The sequence below is a fragment of the Bos taurus genome, chromosome 3, assembly GCF_002263795.3.
Source record: "Bos taurus isolate L1 Dominette 01449 registration number 42190680 breed Hereford chromosome 3, ARS-UCD2.0, whole genome shotgun sequence".
Taxonomy (NCBI): Eukaryota; Metazoa; Chordata; class Mammalia; order Artiodactyla; family Bovidae; genus Bos; species Bos taurus.
The window spans coordinates 91,407,501-91,432,075 of NC_037330.1; the positions used below are offsets into that span (position 1 = coordinate 91,407,501).

The following is a 24,575-nucleotide window of genomic DNA, read 5'->3' on the forward strand; positions in this document are numbered from 1 at the left end:
AGTGAAGTGCAGAGTCAGTACCATGGTCTGGCTCCTGCCTGCCTCCTCCACTCTTCTTTCCTTAAGCTCCAGCCACACAGGATTTCTTCCTATGTGTCCTCCCAGGCCCAGGGCCTTCCTTCCAAGAGGCTATATCCTCCATCTTGACCAGTCTCACCCCAAATTGTTGCCTGCGTTGTATCTGTTCACTTTTCAGGTTTGTCAGGGAAACTGTCCCCTTCTCCCCCAGACAAGATCTTGTTAAAATGAAGATTCTGATTCTGTCAGTCCAGGGTGGAGTCTAAGGTTCTGCATTTCTACCAATCTCCCAGGTGATTCCAATGCGGTCAGTCCAACAACCACATTTTGAGTAGGAGGCTTTGGACCTCATGAAGTCCCTTGTTCCTTGAATGTGCAACTTGTGGACTGTGTTCAAAAACATGGATGATAACGAAATTCACTGGAACTTTGCCTGTCATGACAAAATAAAGATCCTTCAACAGAGGATTGATTAAATAAGTTAAGCCACACACACACACCTGTACACATACACACACACATACTTTGGAATATAAGGAAACCATTTTAAATGTCTATAGCTTATGGTTAATTTTTTATAAAGCAAATTGTAAAGCTCTCATTGAATTGACCTTCAGGGAATTATGTATGTATGTATATGTATATGGGGCCAGAGTTATATCTAGGAAGATGTTTATGGGAACTTTAGTTGTCTTTTGATGATAAGCCATTTGAGGGAAGTACAAGATTCAATCCACTGGGAATCAGATAGTTCTATAGTATATATTTAATGAAAGAAATCCACATATAAGTAGACTCACACAGTTCAAACCCATGTTGTTCAAGGGTCATCTGTATATACACACATACATATAAAATACAACTCTTCATGTGCTTTCATAGAACCCTATAATTCCTTACCATAGTACTTAACACACTGTTTCACAATTGCCTATTCATCTGTCCAGGTCCTTCACAATGATCTGTCAGGGCAATGGCTGTATCTAGTTCGCTACAGTATCCCCAGTACATTGCACAATTATTGCATGTCAACAATTACTGAATATATGGTTAATATCCATCTAAGAATGATCCCCCTTTTTCCCCCAGGATGTTGCTGTATCTGATGGATCTCCTCGAACCGTGATCACTCTGGCCATTATCTGGGAAGCTAACCCAGGAAAGACAGAGTAAGCAGAACAGGAAGAATAATGTCTTTCAAGCTGTCATTGAGCCAATGACTTAACCAACTCTGGGTCAATCTACACTAGGACTTTTGGCTATATGAGAAAATAAACACCCTTGTTGTTGCTGGTGTTTGAGTTAGAAAGCATGACCAGTGAGAAACTGAGTAAATCAAAGAATGAATGACTCTGACCACTAGCATAAGAAAGCCAGCTCCCCTAGAATGGAGTTAAAGTCTTGTCCTGGAGACTTCAAAAACTGCTTACTGTTCTTAAGACACTCAAGGTGATAAAACAAGCAAAGTCTTGATAATCTAGATGCGAGATTACAGTTTTCTTATTTCTTATTATAGTTTTCTAGATAAACTGGACTTTTAGGCAAAAACTGCACTTTGCAAGGAAAAACAATCTCACTAGGGCTTCATTTAAAACCAAAGATAAATATTCTTAGAGACATTTCAGAGTCAATACATATTTAATCCAATCTCCTAAATGTTAGCACATGTAAGCATAACTTGGAGACTTTTTTTAAAAGCTGACTCTTGGGCCTCACCTAGGGAGATTTTGATTCAGTGGGGTGTGGTGGGATTCAGGAATCTGCATTTTAGCCAGTAATCTGATGTGGATTGTCTCAGAATACATTTCAAGAAACTCTATTCTAAAGCTTCCACTTTGTATATCTAGATCCTAACCATAAGAAATGATGTTTCACATAATAATCAAGGGAGCAGATTCAAGTGATGGAAAGATCCACAAGATGGGAGCCATATCTGGACTTCTCTATTCACTAGACTAAGACACTGATCAGGCAAGTCTCTTAAGATCTCTATGTCTAAATGTCCCCATTTATTAAAAACTCAGATTAACAGTTCTCTGCATTGCCAGTCCTCAGACTGGTTATAAAGACCAGAATGATCTCAGTAGCTGTTCTGTAAAAATATAATAAAATGCTCTTTGTTAGAACTCTGGTGTTTACTGACCTCCTTAATAAGTAAAATTATTTGTGTTGTTTAGGGTCTATTCATTCACATTTTAAAAAGAGTGTTACATGGCCAAACTGTAAAAGGGATTTTGCTTAATTCCCGGTTAACCTGAGTACTTGTTAACCAGAACATCCTATTCCTAAGCATTATAACTAGGTTTCCATGAAAATAATACACATTTATTAACAACAATTTGTGAGTAGACTCCTTATCAAAGAGAGCTTCCTTGATTTGGGCAAAAATTAATGGGCCCAACAACTCACAGAACTGGAGAAATCGTATATCTGATAAAGGATAATATCTAAAGTACATAGAGAACTCCTAAAACTCAACAACAACAACAACAAACCCATTCAAAATAGGCAAAGGATTTCATAGACATTTCTCTAAAGAAGACATAGGGATAGCCAAAAAGCACATGAAAAAAACATTTAACATCATTAATCAATAGGGAAATGCAAATCAAAATCACAATGAGATACTACCTCACAAACATTAGGATGACTACTGTCAAAAAAAAAAAAATAGAAAGCAACAAATATTGGGACAGCAACAGTGGAGCAATACGGCAGCTGAAAAATTAAACACACAATTACCATACGATCCAGCAATTCCACTTCTGGATACATGCCAGAAGAATTAAAAGCAAGGTTTCAGAAAGATATTTGCACATCCATGTTTATAGCAAAATTATTCACAAGAGTTAAAACATAGAAGCAACCCAAGTGTCCATGAATGGATAAACAGATAAGCAAACTGTGGTACCTTAAAAAATGGAATATTATTCAGTCTTAAAAAGGAAAATAATCAAAGTCAAAATTAATAACGAGGTATTTTGCATTCTCTTTTTTGTACTGTCTTTGAAATCCAGTTCGTGTTTTACACTGAAAATGTCTCAGTCTGGACCAGCCGCATACCAGTAGCTGGTAGCTCTTGTGTTAAGACTGTACAGGTCTAGATGATTCATTTTTGAAACCCAGTGCAAATACCCTCTCACTATTTGATTTTGATCTTTGAATGTTCAAGCCTCTATCTACATTCTTCACTCATTCATTGGTCAGCAAACACTGGGATGTCCACTGTGCACCAAGTATTATGCTAGAAAGTGGAAATACAGTCTGTGATGGTGAGAGACACCCAGAGATGGCTATGAAATAATATAAAAGAATTGTAACATAGAATATTGTTGTTACTGAGTCTCTTAAGTCAGAATACAACTCTTTTGCAACCCCATGAACTGTAGCTCACCAGGCTCCTCTGTTCACAGGATTTCCCAGGTAAGAATACTGGAGTGGATTGCCATTTCCTCCTCCAGGAGAATCTTCCCCACCCAGGGATCAAATCCATGTCTCCTGCATTGGCAGGTGTTCTTTACCACTGAACCAACCAGGGAAGCCCCATGACACAGAATAGACGCACTCTATTTTATGGGCACCTGAAAGGGGAAGGACATGTAGTTTTAGAGGTGGCCCTGAGCTGACTTCAAGGACCTGTAATGTTAGCTACGAATAGAATGGCAAAGGGCATGCCAGAGGTGTCAGCTTGATCAAAGGCCTGAAATGAGGGATGGGGGTCCCCGGCAACCGCTAAAGAGTGCCTGTTAGGGCAAAGGTGAAAAAGGAAAGTGGGGAGGTAAGCAGAGCCAGTGAAAGGCCTAGTGAGTCATGCTAGGCTTCTGAAATTAAAAAAAAAAAAACTACACTTCCTAAAATTTCAGAAATAATTGTCTCTCTGCAGGATCCTGTGGAATGCAAATGATACTGGATTTAAGCTTTTGCTGGTAACAGTCGTGCTCCTCTGGATTAGCTCCTCCAAGAGGGCAGGGCCATCTGCTATGCTCACCACCCTGCGCCAGTGTCTGCAACACTGCCTGGTAGAGAGGGCGCTAGAAGTTTACAGAGCCGGTTCCTTCCTTTAGTCCTTTCCTCAAGTCTTCCCCTTCCGCTCAGTCCAGCGGGAGAGGGGGAAGGGCGCCAGCCCTAGCCTGCGCTTCGAAAGTCCTCCAGAGGCAGGCCTCATCCTTCTAGGATGTTTCCTCGTCCATAAAATGGGTTCATAACTACCCGCCGCGCCGAACTGTTGCGTAACTCGAATTAGAGAAAGCGCCTGGAAAAATGAAAAGGTGCGCTTCTTGGCCTTGAGGGTAGACTGACTTGACCCGTGGACTTCAAGGCCAGTTTTCCACCCTCCCTGGCCCAGATGGGCATCCTCGGCCAAAGTGCAGGGTGATCGATCCCAGAGCGTGGGACGCCCAGAACCGACACCCTGGGAGGTAACCCTACGCATGACTGCTTAACGCGGCTCTCGAAGAGGCGCCACCTAAGGAGGAGGGGTGGAGGTTGCAACCGCTCCCCTCGGTGTTGGGGCTACTCCTCAGTTTCCAGGGCCTGGACATCCGAATCCCGCAGCCCGCTCCCGAAGACCCCCGCAGACCAGAGCGCAGCAGACCCCTCCAGCACGCTGGTCCCCGACCACCCCCTCCCAGCGTGTCCGAGAGGAGAAGAGGGTGGAGCGGACAGGCTCCCGCAGCCAATAAAATCAGCGGGTTCCTGGTCCGATCCCCGGCGCGGCTCGCCATTGGTCGCCACCAGGGTCTCGGCCCACCGAACCTTTGCGACCCGAGCCAATCGCTAGACGGCGAGGGGTCCTTAGGCTCGCGGGGAGCCGGAGGCGGGCGGCTGCGAGTGCAAGCAGGCGAGGAGCCGGTGGCGGTGACAAGCGGCGCGAGCCCGCAAACCGCCTCCCGCGTGCGGCGTGCCACCGGCTCCACCATGGAGCCCGCTGTGTCGCTGGCCGTGTGCGCGCTGCTCTTCCTGCTCTGGGTTCGGGTGAAGGGGCTGGAGTTCGTTCTCATCCACCAGCGCTGGGTGTTTGTGTGCCTCTTCCTCCTACCTCTCTCGCTCATCTTCGACATCTACTACTACGTGCGCGCCTGGGTGGTGTTCAAGCTCAGCAGCGCACCGCGGCTGCACGAACAGCGCGTGCGGGACATCCAGAAACAGGTGAGCGGCGCCGGGTGGGGCGGGAGCCAGGCGCAAAGTGGTGCGCGGCGCGGAGCAAGGGCTTCCTTGAAGAGGTGGCATTTGAGCGAGATTTGAACTCAACAGAAATGTGATGGGGGCGGGGGTGCTTCCTGAGAGGGAACGGAGTAAGCAAAGGCGTTGAATAGAACATTGCTCCGACATTTATGGAGTGCCTACTGTGTGCAGAGTACGGGCGGGTTATCTGGCGAGATGTAAAGAATCGTACTTAGGTAGCTCTCACCAGGCCCAGATGGTTTCAGAGGAGGAGCCGGGCTTCAAGGAAGTGCACTTGGCGCTGGTGACTGGGAAGTAGCGGGAATGATCCGGGGAACGTGTGAGCATATAAGGGGAGGGGCTGACGGTCCGAAAGTCAGTTTGAAGCTAGGTTGCGGGCGGGGGCTTCAGTTTGGAGTTTACTCTGTAGCTAGGAGCTTTTCACGCGCTTAGATTAGAGGACTAAAGTGACTAAAGAAGGTAGCACCACACCAGGGTGGGGAGCCTCGGAGACCCTGCGCCAGGCGCTCACTCAAGAAGGCAGTGTCCTTCCCTATGTCAGCGCTCACAGAACCCGTACGCCTGCTGCAGCTCACAGCCGAGCCTTTTCCTTCTGTGCCATCGCCAGAATGGACATCAGGTATGAACATCAGGCCTGGGCAGTTTCTTGGCGCCCTCTGCCCCTCCGTATGTTCCTTTCTTACTGGCCTCGGGTTGCACAGAGCTTCTGTTTCCTGCAGCCACCCTCACCACAGGTGTTGCAGCCTCCATGTTCTGTTTGCTGCTGGCTGAGTGCTGCCGATAAGAGCGTGAAGACGAATGCGGAGAGCCACCGATGGGAGGGATAGACCTTGGACCCCGTGGGAGCAGGCAGCATCTGGAAGCCCTTTACTCAGGCTGCCATGGATTGTGCTAGTCACAGCTAGTCACAGCTCCAGAGCCCTCCCGACTTTCGGTCCTGTTTCCTAGTTCTTTCTATGTGCTCAGATTCTCAATTTCCCTGCTTATCTTCCCTATCAGAGTGTGAGCTCCTTGAAGGCAGACTGCTGACTCCTCTCTGTCCAATGAGTCCTGGCCCAAAGCAGCGCAGTGAGCACTTCTGAACCTAAGCTAAACCAAAGGGCTTCCTCAGTGGCTCAGTGGTAGAAAATCTTCCTGCAATGCAGAATCCCTGGGTCAGGAAGGTCCCCTGGAGAAGGAAATGGCAACCCACTCCAGTATTTTTTTCCTAGGGAATCCCATGGACAGAGGAGCCTGGCAGGCTACAACAGTCAGTCCCTGGAGTCACAGAGTTGGACATGACTGAGCGACTAAACAGCAACATTAGGGACAGGAAGACAAGGAGTCTTGCCAGACCAACCCACTGCTGTGGCCCTACCCTGTGCCACACTCTGTGCCACTGATGTTCATTATTTTTCATCCTCACCGCATTGCTGATAGGTCTTTGTGGGGGTTTTTGCATTTATTACTTTTTTGGTGGCACTTCTTCCTGGACTATAAGTTTTTGTTTCTTCAGTTTCTTCTGGGGTATCCTCTTCTTTCATGCAACATCCTCTTCTGGTTGAAGAACGATCTGCTCTTTATCAGTAAGGATCATCCCAGTATGGCAGAGAGAGTTCACGTACAGGTTGATCCGACCAAGAGCTCTGTAAGTCCTGAGCTGCGTCTTGAGGCTCAATGACCAGAAAAGCTACATCTAAGCCCTTAAATTCACCATTACTCTCTGCACTTTTGAGCATGTGCAGTAAGGATTCAGCACTCTTTTTTGGGCCACCAATCCTGCATCCAGCCCCACTGTTTGGCCTGGGCCCACCTACAAGCTCCGCCATTGTAACGGCGGAGTGGCACACATTGCTTCTGTAGAGTGACATCCTTGGTGGCTTTTCGGATATGTATACTCTTAATGGCCTGGGCAGTTTCACGGGTGTTCTTAAAGTGAACACGAAGGTTCAAGCCTCTTGAGTTGCATAATTTTGTGGAGTTTTCTGGGTCAAGTAAATAGTAAACCATTTTCAGAGGTCACCTCTGGCCACTTACCAGAAAAGGACCACCCTGGGAGATCTTGCACCTGTTCTACAGATGGAGAATATATTGAGACTCAAACTGTGAGTCATGTGCCTAAGATGGTATAGCTAGTAAATGGGTCTGGAAGCCAGGTCAGCGCAATCTCTGAACCTGAACTCTGACGTTGCTTCTTTCCCAATCCTTTCCATTCTACCCTGGAGGTCTGGTTCTGTTGCCTCACTCCTGGAAAGTGGTGATAGCTACCTGACCAGTTGCCCATTTCCTGGGCCCTGCCCACCTTTCTCTGGCTTGCCCTGCCATAAGGGCATGGTGCCACAGGATTACCTCCCTGCCCAAAATCTTGGTTGGCTCCCATCAGAATCCATCCCAACCAGTGTTTCCAGCTTGGAACAACAGGAGTTCCAGTCCCGTCCTCCACCCCCAGTTCCCATTCCTGGCTGCATGCAGCTCTCCCAATGCATCCTGCCCACCTCCAGGTTTGTATTAAGTCCTGGGACTGCAGAGTTGGGCAGGGGCAAAGTCTGCTTGGTCACACACCCTACTCATAGGAATCCCTTCCTCAGTTACACCCCTCTGTGCAAAACCTCTGCTTCACATGGGACTCTGGCCTCTCTGATCGCAGAACAGTTCTTCCCCATGTTGAGCTTCCCCATGTTGCCTGATGAGTTTCAGTGCAGCCTATTCTAGGACTCTCGATTGCAAGTGACAGAAACTCAGCTCCAACTGGCTTGAGCAAAAGGGGACTTTATTGACCCAGGTCTTGAAAAGTCCCGAAGTAGGACTTGCCGGGAAATCCAATGGTTAAGACTCTGCCCTTACTCTGAGTTTTTAATGCAGGAGGCACGAGTTCGACCCCTGGTCTGGGAACTAAGATTCCCACCTGCCACAGGGTCTGGCCAAAAAAAGAGAGAAAAGTCCAGGAAAAAAAGCGGCTCAGACCTCACTGGATCCAGCATCAGTCTCTGTCTTTCCACCCAGCTGTCATTCTTGGCTCTGCTTTGTTCTGAGTTGACTTCATTCTCAGGGAGGCTGTCTCCCTGCAGGGGCCCCAGCAGTGTCTGGCTTATATCCAGCCAGCCTAGCAACTCCTGTAAAGTGAGAGGCCCTCTTCTGGAATTGGTCTTCATTGGCTTAACTTGGATCATAGGCCTGTCCCTGAACTGGTCACTGTGGCCAGGGGAATGGAGTCAGACCTCAGTCACATGCCCATCTCTGGGGGCAATCAGCATCACCCGGACCAAAGAAAGATGGGACTGTTAGAAGCAGATGAAGAGGACATGGATGGTCGCAGGTCACAGCAGCAGATGTCCACCTCCCTGCCATTTTCCATCAGCAAGAAGGGTTTGCTTCCTCCCATGTTCCTCCTGAGCCGTTTGTTCTGTGTGTTTTGTGCTCGGGTCACTTATAGCAGAGCTTTAGCAGAAGTTCTTCCTTCCATGTCTGATGGTGAGTCTGGCCTCCTTTGCTGGTCTCCTCCTGCTCAGAGTGATACATGAGTTAATACGCACAGATGCTTAGAACAGGGCTTGGCACATCATCAGCTTCAGTAAGTGTTAGCTGTTACTCTGTTGCCAATTAATATAAGCCCGTTTATCCTTCCAGGCCTGAAGTTGGGTAGTCCTGAGTTTGTGATGGACAGGGAGGCCTGGCGTGCTGCAATTCATGGGGTCGCAAAGAGTCGGATACGACTGAGCGACTGATCTGATCTGATCTGATGGTGAATCTGGGCTTTGCCCTTCAGCAGTTGCATAATGTTGGGCAAGTTATTTTGCCTCTCATTTTCTTCATCTGCAAAAGGAGGCAGATCATCCCAAACACCTGGGTTGTTGTGAGAATTAAATGAAACAAGACACAACAGGTGCCTGGCGCAGGGGGTGCAGCTAGTAGATACTGGGTTGAACAAAAAATTTGCTGGGTACGTGAAAGCCTGAACGAACTTTGCAGCCAACCCAATAGTTACCATTTGTGTGCTGCTGCTGCTGCTAAGTCGCTTCAGTTGTGTCCGACTCTGTGCGACCCCGTAGACGGCAGCCCACTAGGCTCCTCTGTCCCTGTGTGGTTGTTATTATTTCCAATATAACACCTGCCCTGAACTTTGCAGTTAGAATAAATGTTTTCAAAGCACTTTGATCCTGCTTTCCAGCTCTTTCTTCATTTTGCTTTGTGGTGTAGCAACACTTTGACTTTTCTGTCGGCCTCACTAGCCAAGGAGAGTCCAGAGGGTAAGGCCAGTGGGCCTTTCATCATCCCACTCCCCCAGGTGTCTGGAAGGATTCAGGCCTCTGTAAATGGTTGCTGACAAGTGAAGGCACTGTTCCCCGCCCCTTCTGCTGAAGGCAGGGCTATAAGCTGCCAGAGGATCCCTGCGGGTGCCAGCTCAGCCTCTGCTCGTGTCTGCAGGTGCGGGAATGGAAGGAGCAGGGCAGCAAGACCTTCATGTGCACGGGGCGACCTGGCTGGCTCACTGTTTCACTGCGGGTTGGGAAGTACAAGAAGACACACAAAAACATAATGATCAACCTGATGGACATTCTGGAGGTGGACACCAAGAAACAGGTGAGAGAAGTGGCATGGTTCTCTGGCTCTGGGAGTGGGTGGGGCACTGCCCCTGGTGCAAATGACTCACAGGGAGATAATTTTAACCAAAGGCATCCCAGAGTGAACAGGACCAAGGCCCTCGGTCATCATAGAAGGCTCTGCCCACCATTGTCATCCTGCAGAGCCTCACAGCTTTGGAAGAGATTGGTCACAGCTTTGGAAGAGATTGGTCATAGCCCCATCTCACAGGCGGGCAGACTGAGAGCTCAGGGCGATTCTTTGTTTATCTGCCACTCCACAGAAGACAGGGATGGGGAAATCATGGGCAAGAATGAACCTGTTTACCTCTTCCCAGTAAGGAAGTGTGCTGGTGAAAATGGGACTGTGGAGGTAGCTCAGAGGATAGGCCTCATTCCAAGCTTTCTGGGGACCCACTTGTTAATAGCCCTAAATGTGTGCATCCTCTTTGGTCTATCTAGTATTTCTACTACTTGAAACCGGGCTCTCAGAAAAGGGAAATAAAGACAACAGAGAAAGAGAGGGATATTATATTACAACTTTATTTTTAATCAAAGACAATATGATATTCAATAGTAGGGAGTTGTTATATATGGTATATCCACATGATAGCATTTTGTTGTGACGCCTTGTCCAAGTTACTTAATTTCCCTGTGCCTTTTCCTCCCCCTTAACAGCTTTATTGGCATATACTTGACATATAATAAACTGTACATAGAGTTTTTATACATAGAACATGTACCATGTACCCTCTCTTCTTTTGTATGGCTTCTTTCACTCAGCATAATTATTCTGAGATTCATCCATGTATTAGAAGTACACTGTTTTATTGCTGTGTGGTATTCCAATCACAGCTTGTTTATCCTTTCACTTATTGATGGACATTTGGGTTGTTTCCAGTTTGGGTCTATTACAAGTAAAAGGGTGAGGAACATTTGGATATAGTCCAAACTGTTGTGTGGACATTTGCCCTTTTTTGAGGTAAATACCCGGCAGTGGAGCCCCTGGGTCATATGGTAGGTGTATGTTTAACTTTCGAAGAAACTGCCAAATTATTTTCTAAAGTAGTTGTAACATGTACATCTCCGCAAGTGTTCTAGTTGCTCCATATCATTGTAAACTTGGTATAGTTAATTTTAGCCATTCAATTGTTGTAGGTATCTCAGTGTGATTTTTAACTGTTAATGACTAATGAATGATGTTGGGCATCTCTTCATGTGCATATTTGCTGTTTTTATGCCTGTGGTGAAGTACGTGTTCAAGTCTTTTGCTAAAAATTTTTAATTGGGTTGTTTGTTTTCTCGCTGTGTATTCTAGAAACAAGGCCTTCATCAGATATGCGGTTTGCATATATTTTCCCCTGGTGTTTTTGGCTTGTCTTTTGAAAACCAGAAGTTGTTTTAATTTTGACGAAGTCCAGTTTAGTAATTTCTTTTATAGATTGTGCTTTTAATGTTTTATTTAAAAAATCTTGCCCTACTCCATGTCTTAAAGGTTTTCTCTTCTGTTTTCTTCCAGAAGTATTATACTTTTAGGGTTTACACTTAGAACTATGATTCATTTTGAGTTTGCATTTGATATGAGATATGGGTCCAGAATTTTTTTTTGCATGTGGATTTCCAATTGTTCCAGCTTCTTTTGTTGAAAAGACAATCCTTTCTCCACTAAATTGCATTTGCACCTTTGCTGAAATCAGTTGTCCGTATTTTCAGGTCTTTTTCTGGACTCTGCTGTTCTGTTGATCTGTTTGCCTGTCTGTATGCCAAGAACACATTGTCTTGAATACTATAGCTTTATATTAGTAAGTCCAAAATAATGAGTTGGGAATTTTTCCTTCCTTTTCACTTTTCCGGAGGAGTTTGTATAGAATTGGTTTTGTTTATTTAAAAGTCAGTGGAATTAACCAGGGAAGCCCTCTGAACCTGGAGTTCTCTTTGCAAGCAAGTTTTTAACTACAAATTAAGTTTTTTTAAAATAAATATAGGGCTCTTCAATTTATTTGTTTCTTCTTGGTGAGCTTTGGCAGTTTGTGTTTCTGAAGGCATTTGTCTATTTCATTGAGTTGTATAGTTGATTGACGTAAGGTTATTCGTAATATCCCCTTACTGCCTTGTGGACATGTATAGAATCTGTGGTGATGTCGTGTCTTTCATTTCTGATACTGATCATTTGTGTCTGCTCCCTTTTCTTCCTTAGCAATCTGACTAGAAGTTAATCAATTTTACTGATCTTCTCAAAGAACCAGCTTTTGGTTTCATTGATTTTTCTCTCTCTCTTTTTTTTGGTTTTCTATTTCATTGACTTCCACTTTGATCTTTGCTAATTTCTTATGCTGACTTTGGATTTAATTTTACTCTTCTTTGTCTAGTTTTTTAAGGTAACAGCTGAGGTCATTGACTTAGACATTTCTTTATTTCTATTATGGATGTTTAGTGCTATAAATTTCCCCCTAAGCACTGTTTTAGAGCTGTCCCCAAATCGGATATCTTACCTTTTCATTTTCATTCAATTCAAATTACTTTCTAGTTTCGTTTTTGATATCTGCTTTGACCCAGAGGTTTTTTAGAAGCATGTTATTTAGTCTCTAAATACTTAGGAATTTTCCAGAGATCTTACTATTACTGATTTCTAATTTAATACAGTTGTCAGAAAACATACTTTATATGATTAAAATGCTTTTTGGCTTACTGAGACTTACTGTATGGGCTAGAATACAGTCTACTTGATAAATGTTCCTTGTACCTTTTTTTTGTTTTTGAACCTTTTTTTTTTTTTCATTTTTGAATGTATATTCTGTTTGGGGATGATGTGTACTATAAGTCTCAATTAGGTCAAGTTGGTTGATAGTGTTGTCCAAGTTTTCTATATCCTTATGAAATTTTCTCTCTACTTATTCTATCAGTTATTGAAAGGGCAATATTGCAATCTCTGTGATTATAGATTTGTTTTTATCTCTTGCACTTCTTACAGCTTTGCTTATATAATTTGAAGCTCTGTTAGTAGGTATACAAATGCTTGGGATTTTTATTTCCTCTTGATTAATTGATCCCTTTATCATTGTGAATTACCTTTTTTAAAAAATTTCTTTTATCGAAGACCAGTTGTTTACAGTGTCGTGTTAATTTCTGCTGTACAGCAAAGTGACCCAACTATATGTATATATTCTTTTTCATATTCTTTTTCATTGTGATTTATTATGGGATACTGAGTATAGTTCCCTGTGCTATACAGTAGGACCTTGTTGTTTATCCTTTCTAAATATAATAGTTTGCATCTACTAATTCCAAACTCTCAATCCATCCATCTGCCCTGCCACTCGGTTTGGCAACCACAAGTCTGTCCTCTCTGTCTGTGAGTGTTTTTGTTTCATAGATAAGTGTATATGTGTCATTTTTAAATGTAAAGTATAATTGATTTCCAATGTGTTAATTTCTGCTGTACAACAAAATGATTCAGTTGTGTGTGTCTCTGTGAAAGTGAAGTCACTTAGTCGTGTCCGATTCTTTGCGACCCCATGGACTGTAGCCTACCAGGCTCCTCCGTCCACGGAATTTTCCAGGCAAGAGTACTGGAGTGGGTTGCCATTTCCTTCTCCAGGGGATCTTCCTGACCCAGGGATTGAACCCAGGTCTCCCGCATTATAGGCAGACGCTTTACCATCTGAACCACCAGAGAAGTCAAGCTGTGTGTCTCTATATAAATATATATGTATTCTTTTTCATATTCCTTTCCATTATGGTTTATCACAGGATATTGAATGTAGTCCCCTGTGCTGTACCATAGGACCTTATTTATCTGTTCTGTGTATAATAGTTTGCATATGCTAATCCCAAGCTCCCAATCCTTCCCTCCCCTGTCGCAACCACAAGTCTGTTCTCTGTGTCTGTGGGTCTGTTTTCTGTTTCATAGATATGTTTATTTGTGTCATAATTTAGATTCCACATATAAGTGATATCATATGGTATTTTTCTGACTCCCTTCACTTAATATGATAATCTCTATGTCCATCTGTTGGAGAAGGAAATGGCAACCCACTCCAGTGTTCTTGCCTAGAGAATCCCAGGGACGGGGGAGCCTCGTGGGCTGCTGTCTGTGGGGTCGCACAGAGTCGGACACGACTGAAGTGACTTAGTAGCAGCAGCAGCAGCATGTCCATCTATATTGCTACAAATGGAATTATTTCACTCTTTTTTATGGCTGAGTAGTATTCCCTGGCAATGGCACCCCACTCCAGTACCCTTGCCTGGAAAATCCCATGGATGGAGGAGCCTGGTGGGCTTCAGTCCATGGGGTCGCTAAGAGTCAGACACGACTGAGCGACTTCACTTTCACTTTTCACTTTCATGCGTTGGAGAAGGAAATGGCAGCCCACTCCAGTGTTCTTGCCTGGAGAGTCCCAGGGACGGGGGAGCCTGGTGGGCTGCCGTCTATGGGGTCGCACAGAGTCGGACACGACTGAAGCGACTTAGCAGCAGCAGCAGCAGTATTCCATGGTATGTATATACCACATCTTCTTTATCCTTTCACCTGTCAATGGACATTTAAATTGTTTCTGTGTTTTGACTATTGTAAACAGTGCTGCTGTAAACATATGGCCATGTTTTATTCCTAGGTCATATTCTTTGTTCAGAAATCTACTTTGTCTAAGTGGCAGCATGGTGTATTTTTTTTCCATCATTTTCCTTTTAATCTATTTGTATCTTTATATTTAAAGAGTTTCTTGTAGATAGCACATAATTAAGTCTTGCTTTTTATCTAACATGAGAATTTCTGCCTTTTAATTCAGATTTAAGGCTACTTACATTTAATGTTATTATTGATAAGAGTTAGTTTAAATTTGTTGCCTTGCCCTTTGTTTTCTGTTTGTGTCATTTGTTCTGCGTTCTCTTTTTCTGTCTGTTTTTTTGGATGAGTGAATCGTTTTTATGATTGTTTTAGCTCTTGTTGACTTAAAGCTGTAAGTCTTTGCTTTGTTATTTTAGCAGTTGTGTTAGGATTTATGGCGTACACTTTCCTTGTCACTATCTACTTCAAGTGATGGTACCCCATTTGATGTGTACTGTAATAACCTTAATATGCTTCCATTTCTCTCCTCCCTCCTTTGTGCTATTATTGTCATCCTTTTATGTGTGTTATAAGCCCCACACTACATTATTATTGTTACTAGTAGTTATCTTTTAAAGAAATTTAAATAAGAAAAATCTTGTATAGTTACCTGTATAGTTACCATTTCTTCATTTTGAAGATTTATGTTTCCATCTTTTTCATTTTCCTTCGGCCTGAAGAACCTCCTTTGACACTTGAAAAAAAAAAAATCTTTAGTTACTTAATTTCTGGCTGCACTGAGTCTTCATTGCTTTGTATGGGGTTTTTCTAGTTGCGGCGAGCGGGGGTTACTGTCCATTGCAATGTGTGGGTTTCTCGTTGTGGTGGCTTCTCTTACTGTGACACACGGGCTCTAGAGCACAGGCTTCAGCAGTTGTGGCTCATGGACTCAGTTGCTGTGTGGCAGGTAGAATCTTCCCAGACAAGGGGTCGGACCCGTGTCTCCCTCAGTGGTAGGCAGATTCCTAGCCACCGGACCACTAGGGAGCTGCCATCTTAGTCGTTTTTAAGCATGTCATTCAGTGCTATTAAATCCATGCGACTGTCATTCCGTCACTACCACCATCCGTTGCCATAACTCTTTTCCTCTTGTAAAACTGAAATTCTATACCCGTGAAACAGTAACTCCCTAATCTTCCCTCTCCCTAGACCCTGGCAACCACTTCCTACTATCTGTCTCTATAATTTTGACCACTCCAAGTACCTCGTGTAAGTGGATCATACAGTATTTGTCCTTTTATAACTAGCTTATTTTCCTTAGCAAAATGTCTTTGAGGTTTATTCATGTTATAGCATATTGCAGAATTTTCTTCCTTTTTTAAGGTTGGATAATATCCCATTGTATATTGTACTTCATTTTGCTTATGCATTCATTCATCCATGGACACTTGGGTTGCTTCTATGTTTTAGCTATTGTGAATAATGCTGCTATGCGCATGGGTGTAGAAATATCATTTCAAGACCCTACTTTCAATTATTTTGGGTATATACCCAGAAGTGGAATTGCTATCTCACTTGGCAGTTCTACTTAATTTTTTAAGGAATGGCTGTACTGTTTTCCATAGTGATTGCACCATTTAACATCCCTACCAAGAGTGCACAAGGGTTTTAATTTTTCTAAATCCTTACCAGCACTTGTAATTTTCTGTTTTTGTTTTGTGTTTAATAATAGCCATCCTAAGGGCTATGAGGTTGCCTTCATTTCTGAAAGATATCTTCAGTGGGTATGGAATTCCAGGTTGACGGGTCTTTTTCCTTCAGTACTTTGAAGATGCTCCAGCATCTTCTTACTTGCATTATTTCTAATAAGAAATCTCTCATGCTTTGTATGTAACATACCTTTTTCCTTTGACTGCTTTTAAGATTTTCTCTTTGTAACTAGTTTTAAGCAATTATTATGATGTGTCATGGTATAGTTTTCTTCATAATTCTTGTGTTTGGGAGCCATATAATTTTTCATCGTATTTTAAAATTCAAGGGTCATTATTTCTTTAAGTAGTTTTTCTTTCTCTTCCTCTCTCCTTGTGGACTGCTATTACACATAAGTTGGGCCAGTTGAAGTTGTTTCATAGCTCAGCTCACTGATACGCTGTTCATAAAAGTCCCCCCCCCCCCCGCCCACCGCACTGTATATTTCATTTTGGACAGTTTCTATTGCTGTGTATTAGAATGCACAGTGTCTTCTTCTGCTGTGTCTAATTTGCCATCAATCCTAACCAGTGTATTTTTCATCTCCAACATTGTGGTTTTCATTTCTAGAAGTTTGATTTGGATCTTTTTACTGCCTTTTAAATATCTCTGCTTAACTTTTTGAACATAAGGATTATTAGTAGTAATTATTTTAATGCTCTTATTTGCTGATTCTAATATCTATCAGTTTGGGGTCTGTTTTATCAAGAGAGATTGATTATTCCCCTCAGGATGGGTTGAATTTTCCTGCCTCTCTGCATGCCTAGTGAACTTTGATTGGATTCTAGACATCATGGATTTTACCTTGTCAGGTGCTGAATATTTCTGTACCCCTGTAAATCTTCCTGAGCTTTGTTCTGAGATATAGCTGAGTTACTGGGAAAGAGTTTGACCTAGTTGGGTATTGAGTGTTCAGGTGGGGTTGAAGTGGCGTGTAATCTAGGGGCAATTATTCCCTGCTGCTGAGGCAAGACCCTTAGAAGTACTACACCCATTGCCCTAAGAGTCATAAAGTTTTCCAGTCTGGATTGTGGGAATGAATAGTATTTCCTGCCCTGTGTGAGCCCCTGGCTCTGTCACCTTCCAGGCTCTTCCCCTGACCTCAGCCTTGGGTAATTTCCTCCTGTGTACCCATCAGTTCCCAGCTGAATATTCCGTGGGCACTTTGGCAGTACTTCAGAGTTTTCTCTCTGCAGCTCTGTCTTCCCCAGTACTCTGTCCTGCAGACTCTGCTCATCTTTGTCTTATTGGGCCCTCAACTCAGAGCCCACAGGACTCCCCTTCCTATACTGCCTAACTCCAGGTGGCTAGCTGGGGCAGCCACAGAACTCACCCTGTTTATTTTCTGTCTCTTTGAGATCATTAACTTCATTGTCTGATGTTCACTATGTTGAAAATTCCTGTTTCATTTATTTTGTCCTTTTTTTTCTAGGCAGTACGGTTAAACTAGTTCTTTTTGCTCCATCTTGACGGGAAGCAGAAGACCACTTGATGACACATTCATGTGTCTGGTTTTTTTTTAGTGTAAAAGTTTGTTTTTATGGTGACACAGGCAAAATTATTCAAGTCAACAAATTTTTAAGGAATTTCACATGGTCTGATTTTTTCTACTGCCAATCATCTTGGTTCCTCCAATGTCTGAGTCATAATCTTCAAGATACCCCTTTCAAAAATAATTTTTGCTCAACCCACAGTTTTCATGTCAGTCGGTCCACAATTCTTTTAGTTGGGCTTCTTTGATCTCCAGGGGAATATGGACACACTTCAGAATTCCCCTACTGCAATCTTTGTGATCCACTTTCCTCAAGCAGCTTGACTTCCCTGGTGGTTCAGATGGTAAAGTGTCTATAATGCGGGAGACCTGGGTTTGATCCCTGGTTCAGGAAGATACCCTGGAGAAGGAAATAGCACCCCACTCCAGTACTCTTGCCTGGAAAATCCCATGGACGGAGGAGCCTGGTAAGCTACAGTCCATGGGGTTGCAAAGAGTTGGACACGACTGAGTGACTTCACTTTCACTTTTCACTTTCCTCAAGCAGCTTACTTTAAGACCATGTTTAGGGTCAGAAAAGATGGATCTGCCTCGAAGGTTATATTAAACTGAACAGTGTAAAAAATTACAGGAATACTGTATCAGTGGAAATACCAGGTCTAACATGAACAGAGCCAAGTAAACAAATCAGTGATGCCAGATACTGAATTAATATTGTACTGTCCTTTGAACAAAAATCGTGTTTTCCAGGAGCGTTTAATGACAAGGAATGATGTCACAGTATAGAATTTTTTTATAAAAAGACAAAAATGTCCATGTTAGAAGTGTGTTTGTGTGTGTGTTGTATTAAAACAAAAAATAGCAATATAGATATACATGGAAAAATATTGAAAGGAGATATAGTCAGTATTAAAATTGATACTTGAAAGAACTAGGATTAATGATTTTTATCTTCTTTGTGTATGCTGTTTCTTCCAAATAAATGAGTATTTCTTCTTCTAGAAGAAAAATAAACTAAGTATTAAGTATAAAGATTAAATTATAAATAAATATAGAAGTATAAAAATTAAACCCTAGCAAACCCAGTGCCAGAGGCCCCATTCAATGAAGTTAGAGGTTGTGGAATGCTCTAGAAAGAGGCTGTAAGAGGCCATCCAGGAATCCCCATGGTGATTGTTTGGGAAGGTCTGGGACAACACCTTCTGCAGGCAGAATCCCTCATTCAGCCTGACAGCTTCCTTGTGACCCAGGGTCTCTTTTCTGTGTCAATAGATTGTCCGAGTGGAGCCCTTGGTGACCATGGGTCAGGTGACTGCCCTGCTGACCTCCATTGGCTGGACTCTGCCTGTGTTGCCCGAGCTGGATGACCTCACAGTGGGTAAGCCCTCAGACAGTCCTAGCATCAGAGCCAAGGGACCTCGGCCCACCTTTCATACCATCTGTGACGGAAGTCACCCTGTCTCAGCTTGCCCAGCTCCAAAGTTCAGGTGCACACTGCCTGCCAGTATGTGTCTGAACCCCAAGTGTTATCAGACAGCACGTTTCAATCTCTGGTTCAAACCTGCTTCCCTGTAACATGCACCCATTGCTCCAGGTCTGCCCTGTGGAACACACAGAGCAAGTCTAGTCTCTCCTTCCATAGGATTCCAGGTCCCAGAGTCTTTTCTTCTCCAAGGAAACCCCTTCAGGTCCTTTAGCTGTTTGCAAGGCTTTCCCCCACCCAACCAACCCCCCTTCCATCAAGGTTCCTGTTGAAATGAATGTGCCTTAAGTTGGGTCTGGCCAGAGGTGGTGGTGTGTCTCCCACCCATCCCCCACCTCTAAACAAGCCCTCACGCTCACATCTCAGTCCTTCCTCCTCTCTCCTGCTCTCCACATCTGCAGAGATGGGACATCTCTCCTAAGATATGCCAGCCCTAAGGTGCCTCTCTCATGCTGTGAGCGTCCCGGGCTCTAGCGAGGTGTCTTTTCCTAGCTCTCCCCCAACCCCTTCCAGCTCTGCCTGGCTAACACACGTGTCTCTGCAGGAGGACTGATCATGGGCACAGGCATCGAGTCTTCGTCCCATAGGTATGGCTTGTTCCAGCACATCTGCACCGCCTATGAGCTGGTCTTGGCTGATGGCAGCTTTGTGCGATGTACACCGGTGAGTTCAGAGGTGGGAGATGTCCCCACCAGCCTGCCCTGGGCATTAAGGACCCCTGGGAGGTATCTCCCCCGGGGGTGCTTCGTTTAAAGTACACCTGTCCAGTCTAGGTCTGTATTCGTGATAATAACAGATTTCTATAGCCCCTGAGGTGTGTTCAGATACTGTTATAAATGCTTCATGTATATTGAAGCATTTAGTTGTTAAGCCATCTTATGAGATGGGTACTGTTATTAGCCAGGCTTCTCTGGTGGCTCAGTGGTAAAGAATCCTCCTGCCAATGCAGGAGACACAGGTTCTGTTCCTAGGTTGGGAAGATACCCTGGAGAAGGAAATGGCAACCTACTCCAGTACTCTTGCCTGGGAAATCCCACGAACAGAAGAGCCCGGTGGGCTATAGTCCATGGGGTTGCAAAAGAGTCAGACACAACTTAGTGACTAAACAACACCAACAACTTTTATTAGCCACATTCTACACATAGGAAACCAAAGCACAGAGAGGTTAATAAACTTTCCCCAGATCACATATCTAGTAAATCCCACACGGCTGGGATTCAAACCCTGCTTATTGGACTCCTGTGTCAATGCCCTTAGCCATCCAGGTCACCCTACTGTCTTGAAGTCAGGCCCAAGCATCAACCCTCTATGCCGAGGTGAGTTGTAGAGAAAAATAAGAGGGGCTGCTTTGGAGAAAAGAGGCAATTCCACTGCCCCAAGTAGGATGGAAACAGTTAAGGAGCAGGACAGGATCGAAACTTTAAATCAGCTCAGATCTCTCTGAGCATATGAGGGGGCCCCTGGGATGGGAGGAACAGTGATCCCTTAGAAGTAAATGTTTCTGAGAGTCACTCTGTTGACCTCACAGAGACCAGAGCAGGACTCCAGGCTTAAGAGTTCTGGTCTGAACAAGGCATACCTCTTTGAGGATTCATAGCAGTTCAGTGTATTTCCCTAAACCCTCGCCTGGGCCCCGCCTTCTAACCTGTTTACCAGCGGAGAGAGGAGACAGACATTCTTCAATTACTTCCCTGCCCTTGACACAGGTAGTGCCAAGACAGGGATTTAGCCCAGGCCCTGGGTTCTCTGCACCCCACTGCTGACGACACGCTGTGGTACAGGGTCCGGGGGTCAGATGTTCAGCATGTGTCCACTCTGCTTCGCAGATGGAAAACTCAGACCTGTTCTACGCTGTGCCCTGGTCCTGCGGGACTCTGGGCTTCCTGGTGGCTGCCGAGATCCGCATCATCCCTGCCAAGAAGTACATCAAGCTGCGGTTTGAGCCGGTGCGCGGCCTGGAGGCCATCTGTGACAAGTTCACCCACGAGTCCCAGCAGCCGGAGAACCACTTCGTGGAAGGGCTGCTCTACTCTCTGCACGAGGCCGTCATCATGACGGGGGTCATGACGGACGAGGCAGAGCCCAGCAAGGTAGGACAGAAGGAGGATGGCCCGGGCAGGCTGGGAGCAGAGTCAGATCCCCACCCTGACCCTGGCAGCCACCCTTTTCAAGGGTGTGACCTGGGTCAGCCCACCTGGGGTTCAGGCAGCAGCATCAGTAGTTGGCCATCTTCGGCAGCGACCAAAGCATCCACTTCCTCTGTCCCTACCACCTGCCAGGGACAGGCATAATCTTTGATCCTCGCAGTAGCCCCATTTTACAGATGAGGCAACTAAGGTTCCAAGAGGCCATGTTAACTTCCACAAGATGACAAAGTAATTGATCTTATGCTTCAGAATCCAGATTGACACTGTGTAATTTTTTTTTTTTAAGTTTTATTATTTTATTTTTGGCCACACCACCCAACATGCAGGATCTTAGTTCCCTAACCAGGGATTGAACCCACACCCCTGGAAGTAGAAGGGCAGAGTCTTAACCACTGGACCACCAGGGAAGACCCTGCTGTGTATTTTTTAATAGCCAATCTTTGTCCATTAAGAAAGTATTTGTGTCTGATGAGAGGCTTGGAAAGTATACAGAAGTAAAAAGAAAGGCTCCATGCATAAACATGACCCAAGCCAGCTCTTGCTAACCTGTTTGACGGATTTATTTCCTCTCTTTCAATATATAGATTTTTTTAAAGCCTTTACAAAGTCATGTAACAGTGTTGAAATAGTTAAAGTGCATCTCTTTACCCAAGCATGCACCCAGAGTAACCCCTTGTAACACTGCACTCTTTGAGGCCTGTATGTGTGTATGTGTGTTTGTGCAAACACACGCTCTCATATTGTCCTATGATTTCCATTGTTGCCTGCAAATAATTGACCCAATAATTGCTTCCCAATGAGTATTTTGCTTAAAATGTTTTGCTCTTACAAGTTAAGATTACATTGAAGATTCTCTCGCATCTATCCTTGGCCTCTTGTACATGCATTTCTGAAGGACTGAGTCCAAGAAAAGGAATTTCTGATCCAGGGGTTTGAACACATTGAATGTTGATAGATACGACCAGTGGCCCCCCAGGAAAACATGTGTTTCTATCCACTTCCAGCAACGCAGTGGTGCGTGAGGACACCTTTCTTCCACGTTCTTGCCAGTGCTGGATAGCATCACTCTTTCATTTTTGCCAATCTGATAAGGTTAAAAATAGTAGCTCGTTTTATCTTGCGGTTCTCGGGTACTTTCAACGTTACCATCTCTTTGTAGAGCTTCGGTTTGTCTTCAGCTGTGCTCACTGGTATAAAATTGTTAGTTTTCTGGTTTAGTGTGATAAGCACTTCTGCATGTCAGTTACATTGCCTTCATACTTAATGACTGCAGAAACGTTGCAGTGAGCAAATGCCCTGTCATCTACTAAACCACTGCCCCATAGTTGGAATTAAAGTTGCATCCAGTTTTTCATTATTTTAATTAACGTAGCAGTGGACATCTTTCGCCTGTAATTTGAGTAATGCCTTAAAGTAAAATCAAATGATAGGCCATCTTAAGGCTCTTATCGGTCCCTATGTACTTAAAGCATTTTAAAATCAAAAGGGACTCAAAAATCATCAGATACGATTCACTCTCCAAATAAGGCATGAAGGTCCAGAGAGGGAAAGAGGCTTCTCTGAGGACACACAGCAGGCCTGGGACAGATTTAAATTTGGGTCCCTGACTCCTGGTTGAGTGTTTGTTACCCTCATACCTGCTTCTAGAATTTAGCATCATCTGCAAACTTTGATCGAGCACCGTTCCTACTAGTGAGACACTAGTGAGCACTGGAGGATGAGGATCCGGGAGCAGGAACAGGACTTCGGACACCAAGCGCAGACGCTCTGGTGCCCCCACGCGCTCACTCTGCCTGAGCTCAGGTTGGGCCAAAGCCCAGGCAGCGTGTCACTCGGAATCTGAACCTAGTCACCTGGCAAGGAGGTCTCATCCAGAGGTTTTCTCTCCTCTGAGGCACTCCCCTGGAGACTGCCAGTGGTGATAAGCTGAGGGCAGGAACCAAGGGGAATCACTTCCCATCTCCCCACCAAAAGTCATCTCTTTGATGTGTTAGATGCCTAAAGCTGAGATTGTGTCCAGGGGGTTGCCTAGCTTTGAAAATGTTTGAACACTCTGACCAGTTCTCTTCTTCCTCAAGAAGACCAGGGTCTTCTCCAGAGGCTTGCCTGGTATCCGTGGCAGAGGGCCTGGGCCTAAGGCCACAGACCTTTGTAAAGTGTTCCCATGAACAAGACCCTGTTTCCACATGGGAACTGGGCCGGGGGAGAGTGGTGGATGCCAGAGACGTGTGCACGTGTCATCTGAGGAGCGCATTCCCCCGACATGCCTGTTCAGCAGGCTGCTCAGGAATTTGTCCCTGGGTGCCAGGCACTGCCCACCCAGTGAGGATGCGGGCCTGTCCACCCCGCAGATCCTGAGAGGAGCTGGTCCACACCCATTTTACAGGGGAGGCCCAGAGATAGGAAGTGGCTTGTAATCTGAGTGCTCGGGCTGGTACTGGAGCTCCTGTGGTCTCTCGGCTGCCAGTGGGCTGCCATGTGCCCTGGGAGACTCGTACCATCCTGGGCTTCTCTGACACAAATAGTTCCTGATGAGTCATGAGCACCTGTGTGTAGGTACCTCCAAGTCTCGGGTTCATCAAGCAGCTGGTGCCACTGCCATGTATGTGGGCCAGGCCCGCCTGGGGTCAGGTCAGATTGCTCTGTTCCTGTTGTGCCTGACTCCTCTCTGCATACACAGGTGGAGGCCAGCCTATGGCGACTTCTGCTTCCATGCTCTGACTGACTTGCACCAACAGGCTCTTTAGCGCATTTGAGCCCAGGCTCAAAGCCTGTGCTTTGTGGTCCTGTTTACTCCCTGCAGAGTGACCTCTCAGCTGAGTGGACCTGCACACAAGGCGATACCTAGATGGGCTGCAAGTGTTGGCTGCCACAGATGGAAGGCACAGGCTGCCTGGCTCTGGGGAGGAAGGAACTGGCAAGGAGCTGAGGGCGTTGAGAGGGCGCAGGAACTGAATACTGTGCCCCTACTGTGGGCAGTCACTGTGCTTTGCACTTTCTATATTATCTGTTTCAGTCTTTCCAACCATTTTGCCTATACTGAAAATGAGGCTTGGAGAGGTTAAGTAACCTGCCAGGATCAACCTAGTGCATCAAAAGTGGAAAAAGCAAACTGGCAAACAGCAGGAACAGGGTAGTCCCATTTCTATAAACCCATGTGTGTGTATGAAAATAAAACCTAATGAACACATATTAGCTTTCAGTAGTTCCCCCTGGAGGGTGAGGCTACAGGGGCGTCTCTGTTTCAGGTTACATATTTCTGCAGTGTCTAAGGTTTTCACCAGGAGCGTGTGTTGCTTTTAGATTCAGGAAAAAAAATTAATAGTTGTTTTTCTGTTTTTTTCTTAATAATGCCCACATTCCAGAACCTCCCATTCAAGGTTCTCTGCCATCCAGC

At 44.8% G+C, this 24,575-nt stretch overlaps 1 protein-coding gene, 1 non-coding gene and 1 pseudogene across 2 annotated transcripts in view; 1 reads left to right on the plus strand and 2 right to left on the minus strand.

Annotated features, from left to right (window-relative positions):
* Positions 1-4,873: 4,873 nt before the first annotated feature.
* Positions 4,874-24,575, plus strand: part of DHCR24 (24-dehydrocholesterol reductase) — a gene marked incomplete at its 3' end in the record, with an annotated part of 32,648 nt that continues 12,946 nt past the window's right edge. The window contains 5 exon segments of the mRNA NM_001103276.1: positions 4,874-5,166; positions 9,607-9,762; positions 18,821-18,926; positions 19,576-19,694; positions 20,858-21,121. Coding sequence (NP_001096746.1) covers positions 4,936-5,166; positions 9,607-9,762; positions 18,821-18,926; positions 19,576-19,694; positions 20,858-21,121 — 876 coding nt within the window. The 5' untranslated portion in view covers positions 4,874-4,935.
* Positions 5,163-7,806, minus strand: LOC132344904 (large ribosomal subunit protein uL22-like; annotated as a pseudogene).
* LOC112446109 (small nucleolar RNA SNORA8) lies at positions 18,183-18,333 on the minus strand. The gene has a single exon (XR_003034181.1). It is a non-coding gene; the product is annotated as a small nucleolar RNA SNORA8 (small nucleolar RNA).